Source organism: Bos javanicus, chromosome 2 (genome assembly GCF_032452875.1).
Source record: "Bos javanicus breed banteng chromosome 2, ARS-OSU_banteng_1.0, whole genome shotgun sequence".
Lineage (NCBI taxonomy): Eukaryota > Metazoa > Chordata > Mammalia > Artiodactyla > Bovidae > Bos > Bos javanicus.
Window position 1 is genome coordinate 17,948,645 of NC_083869.1, and position 16,583 is coordinate 17,965,227.

Sequence of the window (16,583 nt, forward strand, 5' to 3'; positions counted from 1 at the left end):
TGACTTTGCATGCACAGTCCCTTTCTGATAGAGTTACATACTTACTCTCTGGGTACTCTTCACAGTTCTCCCATCTGAAAATAAAAGGCCACGTCTTCAACTCTGCTGATGGTTTATCCTTATTTTCCTTCTAGCCACAGATGTTTCACAGATTGTCCTTTCTTATTGACTTCATCATTGCTTTTCCACTTCTCAACCCGGTAACTTGGCTTTTGTTTCTATTACTTACCCATCTCAAAACCCCAAGTCTTCCAACATTTCTTTTTTATATCTCTGAAGGACTGCTGATCTCTAGCATCTTTAGTTCTCATAATTCTTCCCCCTTTTTAATACGTTTGATTTCAGTGACTTCCCTGGTGGCTCAGATGGTAAAGTCGTCTGCCTACAATGTGGGAGACCTGGGTTCGATCCCTGGGTTAGGAAGATCCCCTGGAGAAGGAAATGGCAACCCACTCCAGCATTCTTGCCTGGAAAATCCCATGGACAGAGGAGCCTGGAGGGCTGAAGTCCATGGGGTTGCAAAGAGTCGGGCATGACTGAGTGACTAACCCTTACTGTATAATTGTAAGGGATTTGATTAGACCATTAGACCATTCAGGTAGACCATACCTGAATGGTCTAGTGGTTTTCCCTACTTTCTTCAATTTAAGTCTGAATTTGCCAATAAGGAGTTCATGATCTGAGCCACAGTCAGTTCCTGGTCTTATTTTCCTGACTGTATAGAGCATCTTCATCTTTGGCTGCAAAGAAAATAATCAATCTGATTTCAGTGTTGGCCATCTGGTGATGTCCATGTGTAGAGTCTGCTCTTGTGTGTTGGAAGAGGGTGTTTGCTATGACCAGTGTATTCTCTTGGCAAAACTCTATTAGCCTTTGCCCTAATTCATTCTGTACTCCAAGGCCAAATTTACCTGTTACTCCAGGTGTTTCTTGACTTCCTACTTTTTCATTCCAGCCCCCTATAATGAAAAGGACATCTTTTTTTGGGTGTTAGTTCTAGAAGGTCTTATAGGTCTTCATAGAACCATTCAACTTCAGCTTCTTCATCATTACCGGTCAGGGCACAGACTTGGATTACTGTGATATTGAATGGTTTGCCTTGGAAATGAACAGAGATCATTCTGTCATTTTTTAGATTGCATTCAAGTACTGCATTTTGGACTCTCTTGTTGACTATGACAGCTATTCCATTTCTTCTAAGGGATTTTTGTCCACAGTAGTAGATACAATGGTCATCTGAGTTAAATTCACCCATTCCAGTCCATTTTAGTTTGCTGTTTCCTAAAATGTTGGTGTTCACTCTTGCCATCTCCTGTTTGACCACAAATTGGATTTGCCTTGATTCATGGACCTAACATTCCAAGTTCCTATGCAGTATTGCTCTTTATAGCATCCTTTTTACTTCCATCACCAGTCCTATCCACAACTGGGTTTTGTTTTTGCTTTGACTCTGTCTCTACCTTCTTTCTGGGGTTATTTCTCCTCTGATCTCCAGTGGCATATTGGGCACCTACCAACCTGGGGAGTTCATCTTTTAGTGTCCTATTTTTTGCCTCTTCATTACTGTTCACGGAATTCTCAAGGCAAGAACACTGAAGTGGTTTTCCATTCCCTTCTCCAGTGGACCAGGTTTTGTTAGAACATCCCCTGGAGAAGGAAATGGCAACCCACTCCTGTACTCTTGCCTGGAAAATCCCATGGACAGAGGAGCCTGGTAGGCTATAGTCCATGGGGTTGCAAAGAGTCAGACACAACTGAGCGACTTCACTTTCAGGCAAGCTTTCTACAAAAATTATTGAATATCTCCCTGTGCCAGTCACCACACTAGTGCTAAGGATACAGTCGTGATATTGTCCAATGTCCTCATATTGCATTGGAGCCTCGTGACATAAACAGACATTAGTCAACTAACCTGACATGTAAATATAGAACTATAGCTGTGAAAAGAGCTGTGAATGAGAGGAACATTGTGTTTGGGAACACTGAATAGGAATATTTGTTCCAGTCTGATTTCTCCTTTGAGAAATTGAGCATTGACTAAACTTGAAGTATGCGTAGAGTAAACGTAGAGAAATAAGGGATGAGGAGAATGGTGTCCCTGGACAAGAATGTAGTGAAAACTTCTGGGGCAACAGGGAGTTAACTGTGTGTGGAGTAAAGAAGATATGGATGGAGGTAAAGAGATTGAGACCATCTGAAAGGAAGATAGGGACCAGACCGTGCCAGAACTGAAATATGTTAAGGAGTCTGTCCTTAATTCAAAGACAATGGGAAGCAATTGGGAGGGTGTGTGCATGTGCACGTGTGCGCGAGAAAGAGAGAGAGAGAGAGAGACTGTGTTTGGAAGCAGTCTTTCTGGCTAATATCTGGATTGGAGGGGAGATGCAATTAAGAGATGACTACACAAATTCAGGGAACAGATGATACTTTCTGTTGTGGACATGAGCTTCCCAGGTGGCACAGTGTTAAAGAATCTGCCTGCCAAGGCAGGAGACACAGGATCTTCCTCCCTGGGTCAGGAAGATCCCCTGGAGGAGAAAATGGCAACCCACCCCAGTATTCTTGCCTGGAGAATCCCATGGACAGAGGAGCCTGGCAGGCTACAGTCGATGGGGTCACAGAGAGTCGGACTCTACTGAGCACATGTACACACAAGTTCAGGGAACAGATGATGCTTTTTGTACTGGGGATAGAGAAAACCAGACAGATGCAGGAGATAGAAGGTGAAATCGACAGGTCTCAGTAGAGATGGAATTAGGGTGAGGGATATGTCATGATTGTCTGCTGGGTTTCTGACTGTGGAAAGTGGATAGTTTCCCAGTTGCTCTTCCAGTTGATCCCCAAGTGAGGCTGCTCTTGCAGTGCTACTCTCAGCTCCCTCTTCTACACTCTCTCCCTTGGTGGCCCTTTAATTTTCAGGCTTAAGCTCCCATTTCGACAAGATGTTGCCCAAACCTAAAATGCTATTTACTCCAGAGAGTACAAGTTGGTGGCCCATTTGCCAGAGAGCCATGCTTTGTTTATTCCTCAATATTCTTTTTAATTTTAAAATAGAAATTACAAAACATTTAAAAATCAGAAACTTTTACATAAAAATCCATGTTTATAACTCTATAAATTTGGAAACCCTATCAACACTGAACCCATATTCTCTCACGTCCACAGTTGACTGGCACTAGTGGCAGTGATCCTGTGAGTCTAAGCATGTATTTTCCACTTTGCCATAGTCTCTGGCATCCGGGCACCTGGCCAGCACATCCACTGAGCCTTGAAACCTCAGACTTGGTCCAATCACCTCAGGATGTAGAGTGTGCCAAGGAGAGTAGGCGCCTTCACCAGCATCGTACCACTAAAAACAAACTGAACCAGTGCTTAAATCTCAGAGTCTTTCCACTCCCTGTACCGATTTATACTAATGCTGAAAACTTCAGCCTCCTACCACTTGGCAGTTAGCATCATAGCAATTGTTAGGCTAAGATATCTGACCAGCTGAATCAGAGGCGTTTTATGTTTACGTATTTGAATTCCTTATTTTTAATAGAGGTTTACATATATTTTAAATGATATGCAAAGTCCAACTATTACTATATAAAAGCTTGCTCATATCACTGTTTTTTGTTGTTGTTTTTCTCTCTAGAACTCTTAGAACGATCTCTAGCCCTTTTAAACAAAAGTCAAGAACTCACTGACTTCATAGAAAAAATCAAGAGTGATGGACCTAATGTAAGTGCTGAGATGATTCAGGGAGCTCAAAACAGCTGCCTGAAGATCGACAGTCTTCTTGAACTTCTCCAAGACAGGAGGCGGCAACTAGACAAGTACCTGAAGCAACAGCAGCAGGAACTGAGTCAGGTTCTGCAGATGTGTCAGTGGCACCAGCAGGAAAGTCAGGTAACCCGAAGGGGCACTGATGTTATCCCAACCTTGGCTAACGAAATCGGCTTGTTATGTGGATGATCTGTTTCCTGGGACAGTTTTTCAGTTGTCATGGTCAAATCCTCTGGTCTTTGATCCAAAGTACCATGTTGTTTTCCCAAGCACATAATATAAAAACAAAGATTATATTTCTTCTCATTATAATCCTCATTTTTTTAAATGGGAAGATATCCACTAGCAGTTTTGAAAGTGACTAGGTCCTATTGTTGGAGTCTCTTTCTTGCTTCCATCCAGGTCACTACTTTTAGATACATTTTTTTGAAATTAGGAAATGTTCGTTGTGGTTTTCTTGAATGTTGGAGATGTGTGATGGTGCTGAATTGTACTAGACTGTTGCTAATGCCAGTAAAAGTCTATCAGCCTGAAATAGAGATAATGTTCTTAGAGGAATATTCTGATACCAGTGAAGAAATATAACCTTGGCCTATGGTTGGATGCTCAGTGGTTAGAGGGATTCGGGGTGGGAGGTTGATGAGTTGCAGGCTTGTTAGAGCTCATTACCCAGACTATAGGCCCAGCGCTGGTTGTTCATCACTGTGCTTGCTGTATGTTCCTTGTGTCCCAATCACTTGAGAGTAAGAGTGGATAGAACTCTTTGCAAAACCCCAGCTCAAATAGGTAGGATATTTAATGCTATGTTTCGAACTGGCCCAGTCCCATGCTTTAACCCATACAGATTAAGTGGAAGAAATTTTTAGGGAGAAATGATGTGGAAGGAGGTATCCTGGTCTAGATGCATAAGAGAGGGGTCTCTTCATACACTTTATATTATTGCTCCGGTCTAAACTGGAGAGATTGACGTAGAGCTGGTAACAAATATGAGTCCAGGAGAACTGGTTCTTCTTTAAAGCTGGAAAAATGAGGATTTAAATGACAATTAACCTTTCAAGTAATACTTATTGAGTACCCACTGTTTGCTGTACTGCTGTGCTTAGTCACTCTGTCATGTCTGACTCTTTGAGACCCCATGGACTGTAGTCTGCCAGGCCTACCTACCGTATACCAGATCCTACTATAAGTACTGGGGATACACAACATACAAGATAGTCTTTTTCCTCTAGGAATTTTCCTTCAATGCATTTCCTTAGGAATTTTCCTTCTAATCCATTTTCTAATGCTTAACTGTCAATAACCTCAGCCCTGTTGACAGTTGCTGCTAAGTAATTCCTTTGGGAGGCTGTCCTGCGCACTCCAGTGTGTTGAGCAACATTCTACCTATCAGATGCCAGTAGAATATACTCTAATTGTAACAACCAAAAAGGTCTCCAGACATTGCTAAATGTCCCCTGGGGGGCAAAATTACCCCCAGATGAGAACCATGGTTCTCGTGCTTTTTGTTGCTATTGTTCAGTTGCAAAGTCACGTCTGACTCTTTGTGAGCCCATGGACTGTAGCCCTCCAGGCACCTCTGTCCATGAGATTTCTCCTTCCAGGGGTACAATAATAAACAAATGAACAACGACAAGTGCTATAAAGATTAACTAGGGCAGTGAATTTTGCCTTTTGTTGATCTACTTTTAATCAGAGAAGGAATCATAGAAGGCCTCTCTGCGGAGGTATCATAGGACAGACACCCAAATGCAGGCATTTCCAGACACATAGTCATCTTGCATTTTGTCGCCTCCTCCTCTAAGTCACTATATATGTCTCAGCCCGTCTCTACCCTCAGCCCTTTTGCCTAGGCTACCATTTGCTGTCCTGCTTCTGCTATGCTTTGCCTGCTAAGCCACAGCCCTTCCCCAGTTTAGTTCTTCCCCCACCACACCTTTACATGCTCATTACTCAGAATTCTTTTATTTAATGCAGTAGTCTTTAACTGAGAAATGTCCACAATGCAGGAGACCCTGAAACAATCCCTGGTTCAGGAAGATCCCCTGGAGAAGGAAATGGTAACCCACTCCAATATTCTTGCCTGGAAAATCCCAAGGGTGGAGAAGCCTGGTGGGCTACAGTCCATGGGGTCACACAGCGTTGAGCACAACTCAGCGACTAACACTTTCACTTTCACTTTCTGGCACAGCAAAGGAGAATTAATGCTCAGGACAAGAAAAAACATAAAGTTGTTTATCAGACAACCATTTCCAGAGTTCCTTGACCTCCCTATTCCATGACACTCTACCCCTCTCCTTCTCTTTGTCCTTCTCTTTCTCCCCTAATCCTGACCTGAAGCCATGTTCCCAGAGACGCTGTTCACTTAAAAAGAAACTTATTTTCTTTCTATTGAATTCATAACGCCTAACCCTTACCTCTAGTGCTTCCAAGAATACATTAAAAGCTCCTCTAACTTTATCATGTAGAGTAGTTTATCCCTTTTAAACTACAACCTCTCTTATCCAGAGACATTCTATCTGCAAAGAGGCTTTCAAAACACAGAACAGTTTCCCAAGAATGAAAAAGCAGCTACTATAAGTTTTATTTATTTTTAAGGTAGTAATTTTGCCTTTCTGCTTTGAGATTATGACAATAATCATCCACTTATCCTCTGCAGTAAAAAATAAATAACCACATGAAGATTCAAAATGAACTGTCTAATCTAGTCATGTGCTTAAGGGAAATCTAGATACCATGCCAACCCCAGAAAGCAGAAAGATGTCTTGATAATAACTAAAGTAAGAGATTACAGAAGGTTTTTGATTTGGTGAGTTGTTCTCTAACTTACGTTGCTTCATATTTTGGGGAAAGTGTGTGTTCTTTTTGAGGGAGTGCTTTTTTAGATAGAATTTATTTATTAGAGAAGTTTTAGGTTCATAGCAAAATTGAACAGAAAGTACATGATATCCTCTGTTCCCACACATGCACAACCTCTCCCACTATCAACATCCCCCAACACAGTGGTATATTTGTTGTAATTGATGAACCTACACTGACACATTATTATCACTCCAAGTCCATAGTTTTCACTAGGGTTGACTCTTGGTGCAGTACATTCTATAGGTTTGGAAAAATATGTAATGACATATATCAGCCATTTAGTACACAAAATATTCTGCTGCCCTAAGAATATCTATGCTCCACCTATTCATTCCACTCTGCCTAATCCTTGGCAAAAACTGATCTTTATACTGTCTCCATAGTTTTGCCTTTTCCAGAATGTCATATTACTGAAATTGTATAATATGTAACCCTTTCAGATTGTCTTCTTTTGCTTATTAATATGCATTTAAGATTTATCCATTTTTTTCATGACTTGACAACTCATTTCTTTTTAACGTTGAATAATATACCATTGTCAGTCACCTACTGAAGGACAACTTGGTTGCTTCTAAGCTTTGACCGTTATGAATAAAGCTGTAATAAGTATTCCATGTGCAGGTTTTTGTATGGACATAAGTTTTTAATTCATTTGGGTAAATACCAAGGAACACAATTGCTAGATGATATATGCTAAGAGTATGTTTATAAGAAATGGCCAAACTGCCTTCCAAAGTGGCTGTACCCCTTTCAACAGAGAGTTGCTGCTGTTCCATGTCCTTGTGAGCACTTGATGCTGTTAGTGTCTTAGACTTTGGCCACTCTGATAGGAGCATAGCAGTATCTCATTGTTGTTTTAACAAGTCTAATCTTTAAATTGGAAATAATAACAATTCACAGACTTGTTCTAAGGATTAAATTCAATAACATGTGTAAAGCACGGAGCACAATGCCTACCATTTTAAAAGATGCTTAATAAATATTAGTTTTCTTGTCATCGCTGTTCTTGGATATACCTTACAACTTATGAATTTTTTCTCTTTTCATTTCTATTCATCCCCCTGAGTTTGGCATTACTGTTGTTACATGTGTCTAAGTCTCTTAAAACTATTTAGTTTTTAGAGGCTGCCATAGGTATAGTAAGGCTCTAAGAATTCACACTTGTGGTTACAAGTACCAGGCTTTCATTTAGACTCTACTCTTAATAGTCTAGAACCAAAATCAATTTAGTAATTATCTTAAGGATAAATTTTAAGTAAAACTGGTCTATTTCCAAAATATACAAATAACTCATACAGCTCAGTATCAAACAAAACAAAACAAGAAAACAACCCAATCAGAAAATAGGCTGAAGATCTAAATAGATATTTCTCCACAGAAGGCATACATCTGGCCAACAGGTACATGAAAAGGTTCTTGCTCAGCATTGCTAATTATTAGAAAATGCAGATCAAAACAACAGAGAGGTATCACCTCAAACAAGTCACAGTGATTGTCACCAAAGAGTCTAAAAATAGTAAATACTGGAGAGGATATGGAGAAAAGGGAACCCTCCTACACTGTTGGTGGGAGTGTAAATTGGTTCAGCCACCGTGGGGAACAATATGGAGGGTCCTTAAAAAACTAAAAGCAGGGTTATCATGTGATCCAGCAACCCCACTCCTGGGCATGTATCTGGAACAAACTATGATTTGAAAAGATGCATGCACCCCAGTGTTCGTGTTGTTGTTGTTCTGCCAGTAAGGCTTTGTGACCCCATGGACTGCCGCATGCCAGGTTTCCCTGTCCTTCACTATCTCCTGGAGTTTGCTCAGATTCATGTCTATTGGGTCCTTGAAGCTATCCAACCATCTCATCCTCTGCTGCCCTCTTCTCCTTTTGCCTTCAGTCCTTCCCAGCATCAGTCTTTCCCAAAGAGTCAGTTATTTGCATCAGGTGACCTAAATATTGGAGCTTCAACTTCAGCATCAGTACTTCCAATGAATATTCGGGGTTGATTTTCCTTTCAAACTGACTGGTTTGATTTCCTTGATGTCCAAGGGACTCTTAAGAATCTTCTCTAGCACCACAATTTGAAGGCATCCATTCTTCAGTGCTCATCCTTCTTTATGGTCCAACTCTCACATCCATACATGACTACTGGAAAAATCATAGCTTTGACTATATGGACCTTTGTGGGCAAAGTGATGTCTCTGCTTTTTAATACACTGTCTCTGTTTGTCATAGCTTTACTTCAAAGGAACAAGCATCTTTTAATTTTCTGGCTAAAGTCACCATTTGCCATGATTTTAGAATCTAAGAAAATAACATCTGTTATTGTTTCCACTATTTCCCCATCTATTTGCCATGAAGTAATAGGACTTGTTGCTATGATCTTAGTTTTTTTCATGTAGAATTTTAAGCCAGTTTTTTCACTCTCCTCTTTCACCTCATCAAGAGGCTCTTTAGGTCCTCTTCACTTTCTGCCATTAGAGTGTTATCATCTGCCTATTTGAGGTTGTTGATATTTCTCCTGGCAATCTTGATTCCAACTGGTGATGCATCCTGGCTGCATTTCACATGATGTATTCTTCATGTAAGTTAACTAAGCAGGATGACATTTTACAGACTTGTACTCTTTTCCCAATTTTGAACCAGTCCGTTGTTCCATGTTCAGTTGTAACTGTTGCATCTTGACCTGCATACAGGTTTCTCGGGAGACAGGTAAGGTAGTCTGGTATTCCCGTGTCTTTAAGAATATTCCACAGTTTGTTGTGATCCACACAGTCAAAAGCTTTAGTGTAGCCAGTGAAACAGAAGTAGATGTTTTTCTGAAATCCCCTTGCTTTTCCTATGATCCAAAGAATGTTGGCAATTTGATCTCTGGTTCCTCTACTTTTTCTAAACCCCACTTGTACTTCTGGAAATTCTCAGTTCACATACTACTGAAGCCTGGCTTGAAGGATTTTGAGCATAACCTTACTAGCATGTGAGATGAGCACAGTTGTACGGTAGGTAGTCTGTACATTCTTTGGCACTTCCCTTCTTAGGAATGGATGACAATTGACCTTTTCCAGTCCTGTGACCACTGCTGAATTTTCCAAATTCGCTGACATATTGAGTGCAGCACTTTAAATTTATGATCTTTTAGGACTTGAAATAGCTTAGCTGGAATTCCATTATCTCCACTAGCATTATTTGTAGTAATGCTTCCTAAGGCCCACTTGACTTCTGACTCCAGGATATCAGGCTCTAGGTGAATGACCACACCATCATGGCTATCTGGGTCATTAAGACCTTGTTTGTTTTTTTTTTTTTTTTTAAATATACATTTATTTTAATTGGAGGTTAATTACTTTACAATATTGTATTGGTTTTGCCATACATCAACATGAATCCGCCATAGGTATACACGTGTTCCCCATCCCGAATCCCCTTCCCTCCTCCCTCCCCGTACCATCCCTCTATGCTTATTTTTAAAATTGAGTCAGTGTATTTTCTATTAACTCATTTGTAAAAAGCCTCAAGCAAAAACTTTAATTGAAAGTTACCTGAACTAAACTTAGAGGATTTTCAACTTTTTTTTTTTTATTCTTCCAATTTTATTTTATTTTTAAACTTTACATAATTGTATTAGTTTTGCCAAATATCAAAATGAATCCGCCACAGGTATACATGTGTTCCCCATCCCGAACCCTCCTCCCTCCTCCCTCCCCATACCATCCCTCTGGGTCGTCCCAGTGCACCAGCCCCAAGCATCCAGCATCATGCATCGAAACTGGACTGGCAACTCGTTTCCTACATGATATTTTACATGTTTCATTGCCATTCTCCCACATCTTCCCACCCTCTCCATCTCCCACAGAGTCCATAAGACTGTTCTATACATCAGTGTCTCTTTTGCTGTCTCGTACACCGGGTTATTGTTACCATCTTTCTAAATTCCATATATATGCGTTAGTATACTGTATTTATGTTTTTCCTTCTGGCTTACTTCACTCTGTATAATAGGCTCCAGTTTCATCCACCTCATTAGAACTGATTCAAATGTATTCTTTTTAATGGCTGAGTAATACTCCATTGTGTATATGTACCACAGCTTTCTTATCCATTCATCTGCTGATGGACATCTAGGTTGCTTCCACGTCTTGGCTATTATAAACAGTGCTGCGATGAACATTGGGGTACACGTGTCTCTTTCCCTTCTGGTTTCCTCAGTGTGTATGCCCAGCAGTGGGGTTGCTGGATCATAAGGCAGTTCTATTTCCAGTTTTTTAAGGAATCTCCACACTGTTCTCCATAGTGGCTGTACTAGTTTGCATTCCCACCAACAGTGTAAGAGGGTTCCCTTTTCTCCACACCCTCTCCAGCATTTATTATTTGTAGACTTTTGGATCGCAGCCATTCTGACTGGTGTGAAATGGTACCTCATAGTGGTTTTGATTTGCATTTCTCTGATAATGAGTGATGTTGAGCATCTTTTCATGTGTTTGTTAGCCATCTGTATGTCTTTTTTGGAGAAATGTCTATTTAGTTCTTTGGCCCATTTTTTGATTGGGTCGTTTATTTTTATGGAGTTGAGCTGTAGGAGTTGCTTGTATATTTTTTAGATTAGTTGTTTGTCGGTTGCTTCATTTTCTATTATTTTATCCCAATCTGAAGGCTGTCTTTTCACCTTGCTAATAGTTTCCTTTGATGTGCAGAAGCTTTTAAGGTTAATTAGGTCCCATTTGTTTATTTTTGCTTTTATTTCTAATATTCTGGGAGGTGGGTCATAGAGGATCCTGCTGTGATGTATGTCGGAGAGTGTTTTGCCTATGTTCTCCTCTAGGAGTTTTATAGTTTCTGGTCTTACGTTTAGATCTTTAATCCATTTTGAGTTTATTTTTGTGTATGGTGTTAGAAAGTGGTCCAGTTTCATTCTTTTACAAGTGGTTGACCAGATTTCCCAGCACCACTTGTTAAAGAGATTGTCTTTAATCCATTGTATATTCTTGCCTCCTTTGTCGAAGATAAGGTGTCCATATGTGCGTGGATTTATCTCTGGGCTTTCTATTTTATTCCATTGATCAATATTTCTGTCTTTGTGCCAGTACCATACTGTCTTGATAACTGTGGCTTTGTAGTAGAGCCTGAAGTCAGGTAAGTTGATTCCTCCAGTTCCATTCTTCTTTCTCAAGATCGCTTTGGCTATTCGAGGTTTTTTGTATTTCCATACAAATTGTGAAATTATTTGTTCTAGCTCTGTGAAGAATACTGTTGGTAGCTTGATAGGGATTGCGTTGAATCTATAAATTGCTTTGGGTAGTATACTCATTTTCACTATATTGATTCTTCCAATCCATGAACATGGTATATTTCTCCATCTATTAGTGTCCTCTTTGATTTCTTTCACCAGTGTTTTATAGTTTTCTATATATAGGTCTTTAGTTTCTTTAGGTAGATATATTCCTAAGTATTTTATTCTTTCCGTTGCAATGGTGAATGGAATTGTTTCCTTAATTTCTCTTTCTGTTTTCTCATTATTAGTGTATAGGAATGCAAGGGATTTCTGTGTGTTGATTTTATATCCTGCAACTTTACTGTAGTCATTGATTATTTCTAGTAATTTTCTGGTGGACTCTTTAGGGTTTTCTATGTAGAGGATCATGTCATCTGCAAATAGTGAGAGTTTTACTTCTTCTTTTCCAATTTGGATTCCTTTTATTTCTTTTTCTGCTCTGATTGCTGTGGCCAAAACTTCCAAAACTATGTTGAATAGTAATGGTGAAAGTGGGCACCCTTGTCTTGTTCCTGACTTTAGAGGAAATGCTTTCAATTTTTCACCATTGAGGATAATGTTTGCAGTGGGTTTGTCATATATAGCTTTTATTATGTTGAGGTATGTTCCTTCTATTCCTGCTTTCTGGAGAGTTTTTATCATAAATGGATGTTGAATTTTGTCAAAGGCTTTCTCTGCATCTATTGAGATAATCATATGGTTTTTATTTTTCAATTTGTTAATGTGGTGTATTACATTGATTGATTTGCGGATATTGAAGAATCCTTGCATCCCTGGGATAAAGCCCACTTGATCATGGTGTATGATCTTTTTAATGTGTTGTTGGATTCTGATTGCTAGAATTTTGTTAAGGATTTTTGCATCTATGTTCATCAGTGATATTGGCCTGTAGTTTTCTTTTTTTGTGGGATCTTTGTCAGGTTTTGGTATTAGGGTGATGGTGGCCTCATAGAATGAGTTTGGAAGTTTACCTTCCTCTGCAATTTTCTGGAAGAGTTTGAGCAGGATAGGTGTTAGCTCTTCTCTAAATTTTTGGTAGAATTCAGCTGTGAAGCCGTCTGGACCTGGGCTTTTGTTTGCTGGAAGATTTTTGATTACAGTTTCAATTTCCATGCTTGTGATGGGTCTGTTAAGATTTTCTATTTCTTCCTGATCCAGTTTTGGAAAGTTGTACTTTTCTAAGAATTTGTCCATTTCTTCCACGTTGTCCATTTTATTGGCATATAATTGTTGATAGTAGTCTCTTATGATCCTTTGTATTTCTATGTTGTCTGTTGTGATCTCTCCATTTTCGTTTCTAATTTTGTTGATTTGATTTTTCTCCCTTTGTTTCTTGATGAGTCTGGCTAATGGTTTGTCAATTTTATTTATCCTTTCAAAGAACCAGCTTTTGGTTTTGTTGATTTTTGCTATGAAGACCTTGTTTTGTATAGTTCTTCTGTGTGTTCTTGCCACCTCTTTTTAATCTCTTCTGCTTCTGTTAGATCCTTACCGTTTCTGTCCTTTATCCTGCCCATCCTTCCATGAAATGTTCCCTTGATTCTCCAATTTTCTTGAAGATTTCTAGTGTTTCCCTTTCTATTTTTTTCCTCTATTTCTTTGCATTCTTTATTTGAGAACATCTTTTTATCTCTCCTTGCTATTCTCTGGAACTCTACATTCAGTTTGTATATCTTCCCTTTCTCCCTTGCTTTTTGCTTCTCTTCTTTCCTCAGCTGTGTGTAAAGCCTCCTCAGACAACCACTTTGCCTTCATGCAGTTCTTTTTCTGTGGGATGGTTTTGATCATAGTCTTCATAGCAGCACTATTTACAATAGCCAAGACATGGAAGCAACCTAAATGTCCCTCAAAAGATGATGGATAAAGATGTGGTATGTATAAACAATAGAATATTACTCAGCCATAGAAAGAAGGAAATAATGCCATCTGCAGCGCCGTGGATGGACCTAAAGATTATCATACGTGTCTGAGGTAAGTCAGACAGAGAAGGATGAATATCATATGATATCACTATATTTATAATCTAAAAAAGTGATATTAATGAGCCTGTCTACAAAACACAAATAAACCTATAGACAGCAAACTTATGGTTACCAAAGGGAAATAGGGGGAGGGATAAATTAGGGGTTTGGGATTAAAATATACACACTGCTATATGTAAAAGAGATAACTAGTAAGGACCTACTATATAGCACAAGGAATATATTCACTGTATTGTAATAACCTGTAAAGGAAAAAAATCTAATATATATGCATATATATATATTTATAACTGATTATGTCTGTGTGTGTATATATAAATATATATATTGCTATATATCTGAAACTTACACAACATTGTAAATCAACTATATTTCAATAAGAATTTTTATAAAAAGGTCATGAGGGACTTTCCTGGCAGTCCAGTGGTTAAAACTCTGTGCTTCTACTGTAGGGATTATGGGTTTGATCCATGGTCAGGGAGCTAAGATCCCATGTGCCGTGTGTGTCCAAAAGAAAAAAAAAAGATCATGAGACCAAAAAATAAATTTTTAAAGTATATCAATAAATTAATCCTTTCCTTACATATAAAATTTAAGACTCTTTGTCTTAAAACATCCCATGTTACGTTTTCTTTCACAAATACCAGTAGCAGCAGCTCAAGTATTTAATGATGGTCACTGTTTCTTTGTGCTTTTCTGATCACAGATCTTGGGACCAGCTTGTTCAGTTCAGTCACTCAGTCGTGTCCGACTCTTTGTGACCCCATGGACTGCAGCCCGCCAGGCTTCCCTGCCCATCACCAACTCCTGGAGCTTACTCAAACTCATGTCCATAGTGTTGGTGATTCCAACCATCTATCTCATCCTCTGTCGTCCCCTTCTCCTCTGGCCTTCAATCTTTCCCATCCTCAGGGTCTTTTCCAGTGAGTCAGTTCTTTGCATCAGGTGGCCAAAGTATTGGAGCTTGTTGACTGCATTCGAATCCTGACTCTGCTATTTACCAGTTGAGTACCTGTGCAATTACTTAACCCCCCTGAGTTTTCTCATCAGGGAAACCCATCAAATGTCTTTGATCATCTCAACCCATCAAATGAACCTTCTGTAAAATATGAGGTAATAAAATGAGCTATTGTATGTCAAGTGCTAGAACAGTACCTGGTACATGGAAAATGCAATATTAGTATTAGCTTTTTTTATCATCACGTCTGAAAAGAACAGTGAAGACCCAATGCATTACATGCTCCCCCAATCCTACTCATCTTTGCTCTCAGAAAGATTGGTCTTGCATTAAAGGCTAAATTCATTATTTATTTTGCTTTCACAGGGTATGATCAAATAAGTCGCTTTTATAATCTTAGCCATACTTGTTTAATGGAAACTCAGTTAGCAATTCAAAAAAATAGAATTGTGTTTTTCTGCTTATGATTTAATGTTTATCTATTAATGAGTTAAAACTATAGATTAGATTACTGTCCATACAAATAATTGCAAATTAACATTTGACTTCTGCTGTGTTTTAGACTTTTATCCAAGCATGAGTATATCACAGGCACACATACATTTATTAAAGAAATAGCAAAACAAGCAAACAAAAACTAATAACCTATGCATATTATCTGTTATCTTATTACCTAATACTCAAATTAAACATGTCCTAGACATAGTCTTGTGTCAAAAATACCATAGATAATTTTCATGTTGTATTTCACTCTCTGAATGTAGCACAATTTAATATCTTATTGATGTGGAAGTAGAGTCTCTTCAGTTTCTCACTATTATAAATAATAAGTGAGATTTACTATATTGATAATTATGTGAACAGGAAAGATTTTTAAATCCAGGTAGATAGAAGCATAATTATCTTACCTAAGTTTTCAAGTTTTTCCTGAATGGTCTATGTTAAAGTTTTGTTGAAGATACACTGAGGAAGATTAGCAGCAAGGACACCAAATTGAATGTGACTCTGTTAGTAATTTGAGTTCTGTGATTGTCATGTTTCTGGATGAACTACCCCATAAAGCCTGGAACACTGGAACCACAGAGACACATGCTTCATTGGAGGGTAAAGATAATTTTGTCAGTTCTGTACTTCTTTTTAGGGAACACAGGAGCTGTCACACCTTCCATTAATAAAATATCAGCTTTGTCAATCATTTTAACCATGTAAGAAGAAGGAACATTAAATGGAGAATTAAGCAAAGATCACTGATGAATAACAATGTGGGTGTCTGAATATCTAATGCATCTTCTCTCATAAGAGCCATTTAAAAGATGCATTTAATACTCCTCTGTTTCTAAGTGCTTATAACCTAATGCTTTTGAACTGTAATAGTTCAGCTAATTTCCTTTGGAAAAGAAATTAGGTGACCACAATGATGGCAACTTAAAATTTACATCAATTTCAGAAAAAAAGCAGATGAAGACCACATACTTTTCTATCTTAATTGGGATGTGATAGCCTGAAAAGCATAATCATAGCATGTCCTCTCTTTGTTTTTCGGATGTAAAAATGTGCACTTGTTTTACATTTAAATATGAGTAGCTGACCTTTTTTCCCAACTCCAGCAGCATCTTATTTTGCAGATAATTTGCTTCATTAATGAGAATCAGAAGCAGCTTGGAGTATTTCGTGCATAATTAATTATCTTGGCAATAAGATTTATGAATGTAATTTTTCTCAATTGCTCCAATCAGGAATAAGTGAGACAAACAAA

General features: G+C 38.6%; 1 protein-coding gene across 4 annotated transcripts in view; it reads left to right on the forward strand.

Moving 5' to 3' along the window:
- Nucleotides 1-16,583, forward strand: part of CCDC141 (coiled-coil domain containing 141) — a 230,738-nt gene that overhangs the window by 74,508 nt on the left and 139,647 nt on the right. For all 4 annotated transcript variants that reach the window (XM_061434124.1, XM_061434130.1, XM_061434139.1 and 1 more), the window contains exon 5: nucleotides 3,638-3,891. In XM_061434124.1, the coding sequence (XP_061290108.1) occupies nucleotides 3,638-3,891 (254 nt within the window). The remainder of the gene's footprint in view (nucleotides 1-3,637; nucleotides 3,892-16,583) is intronic.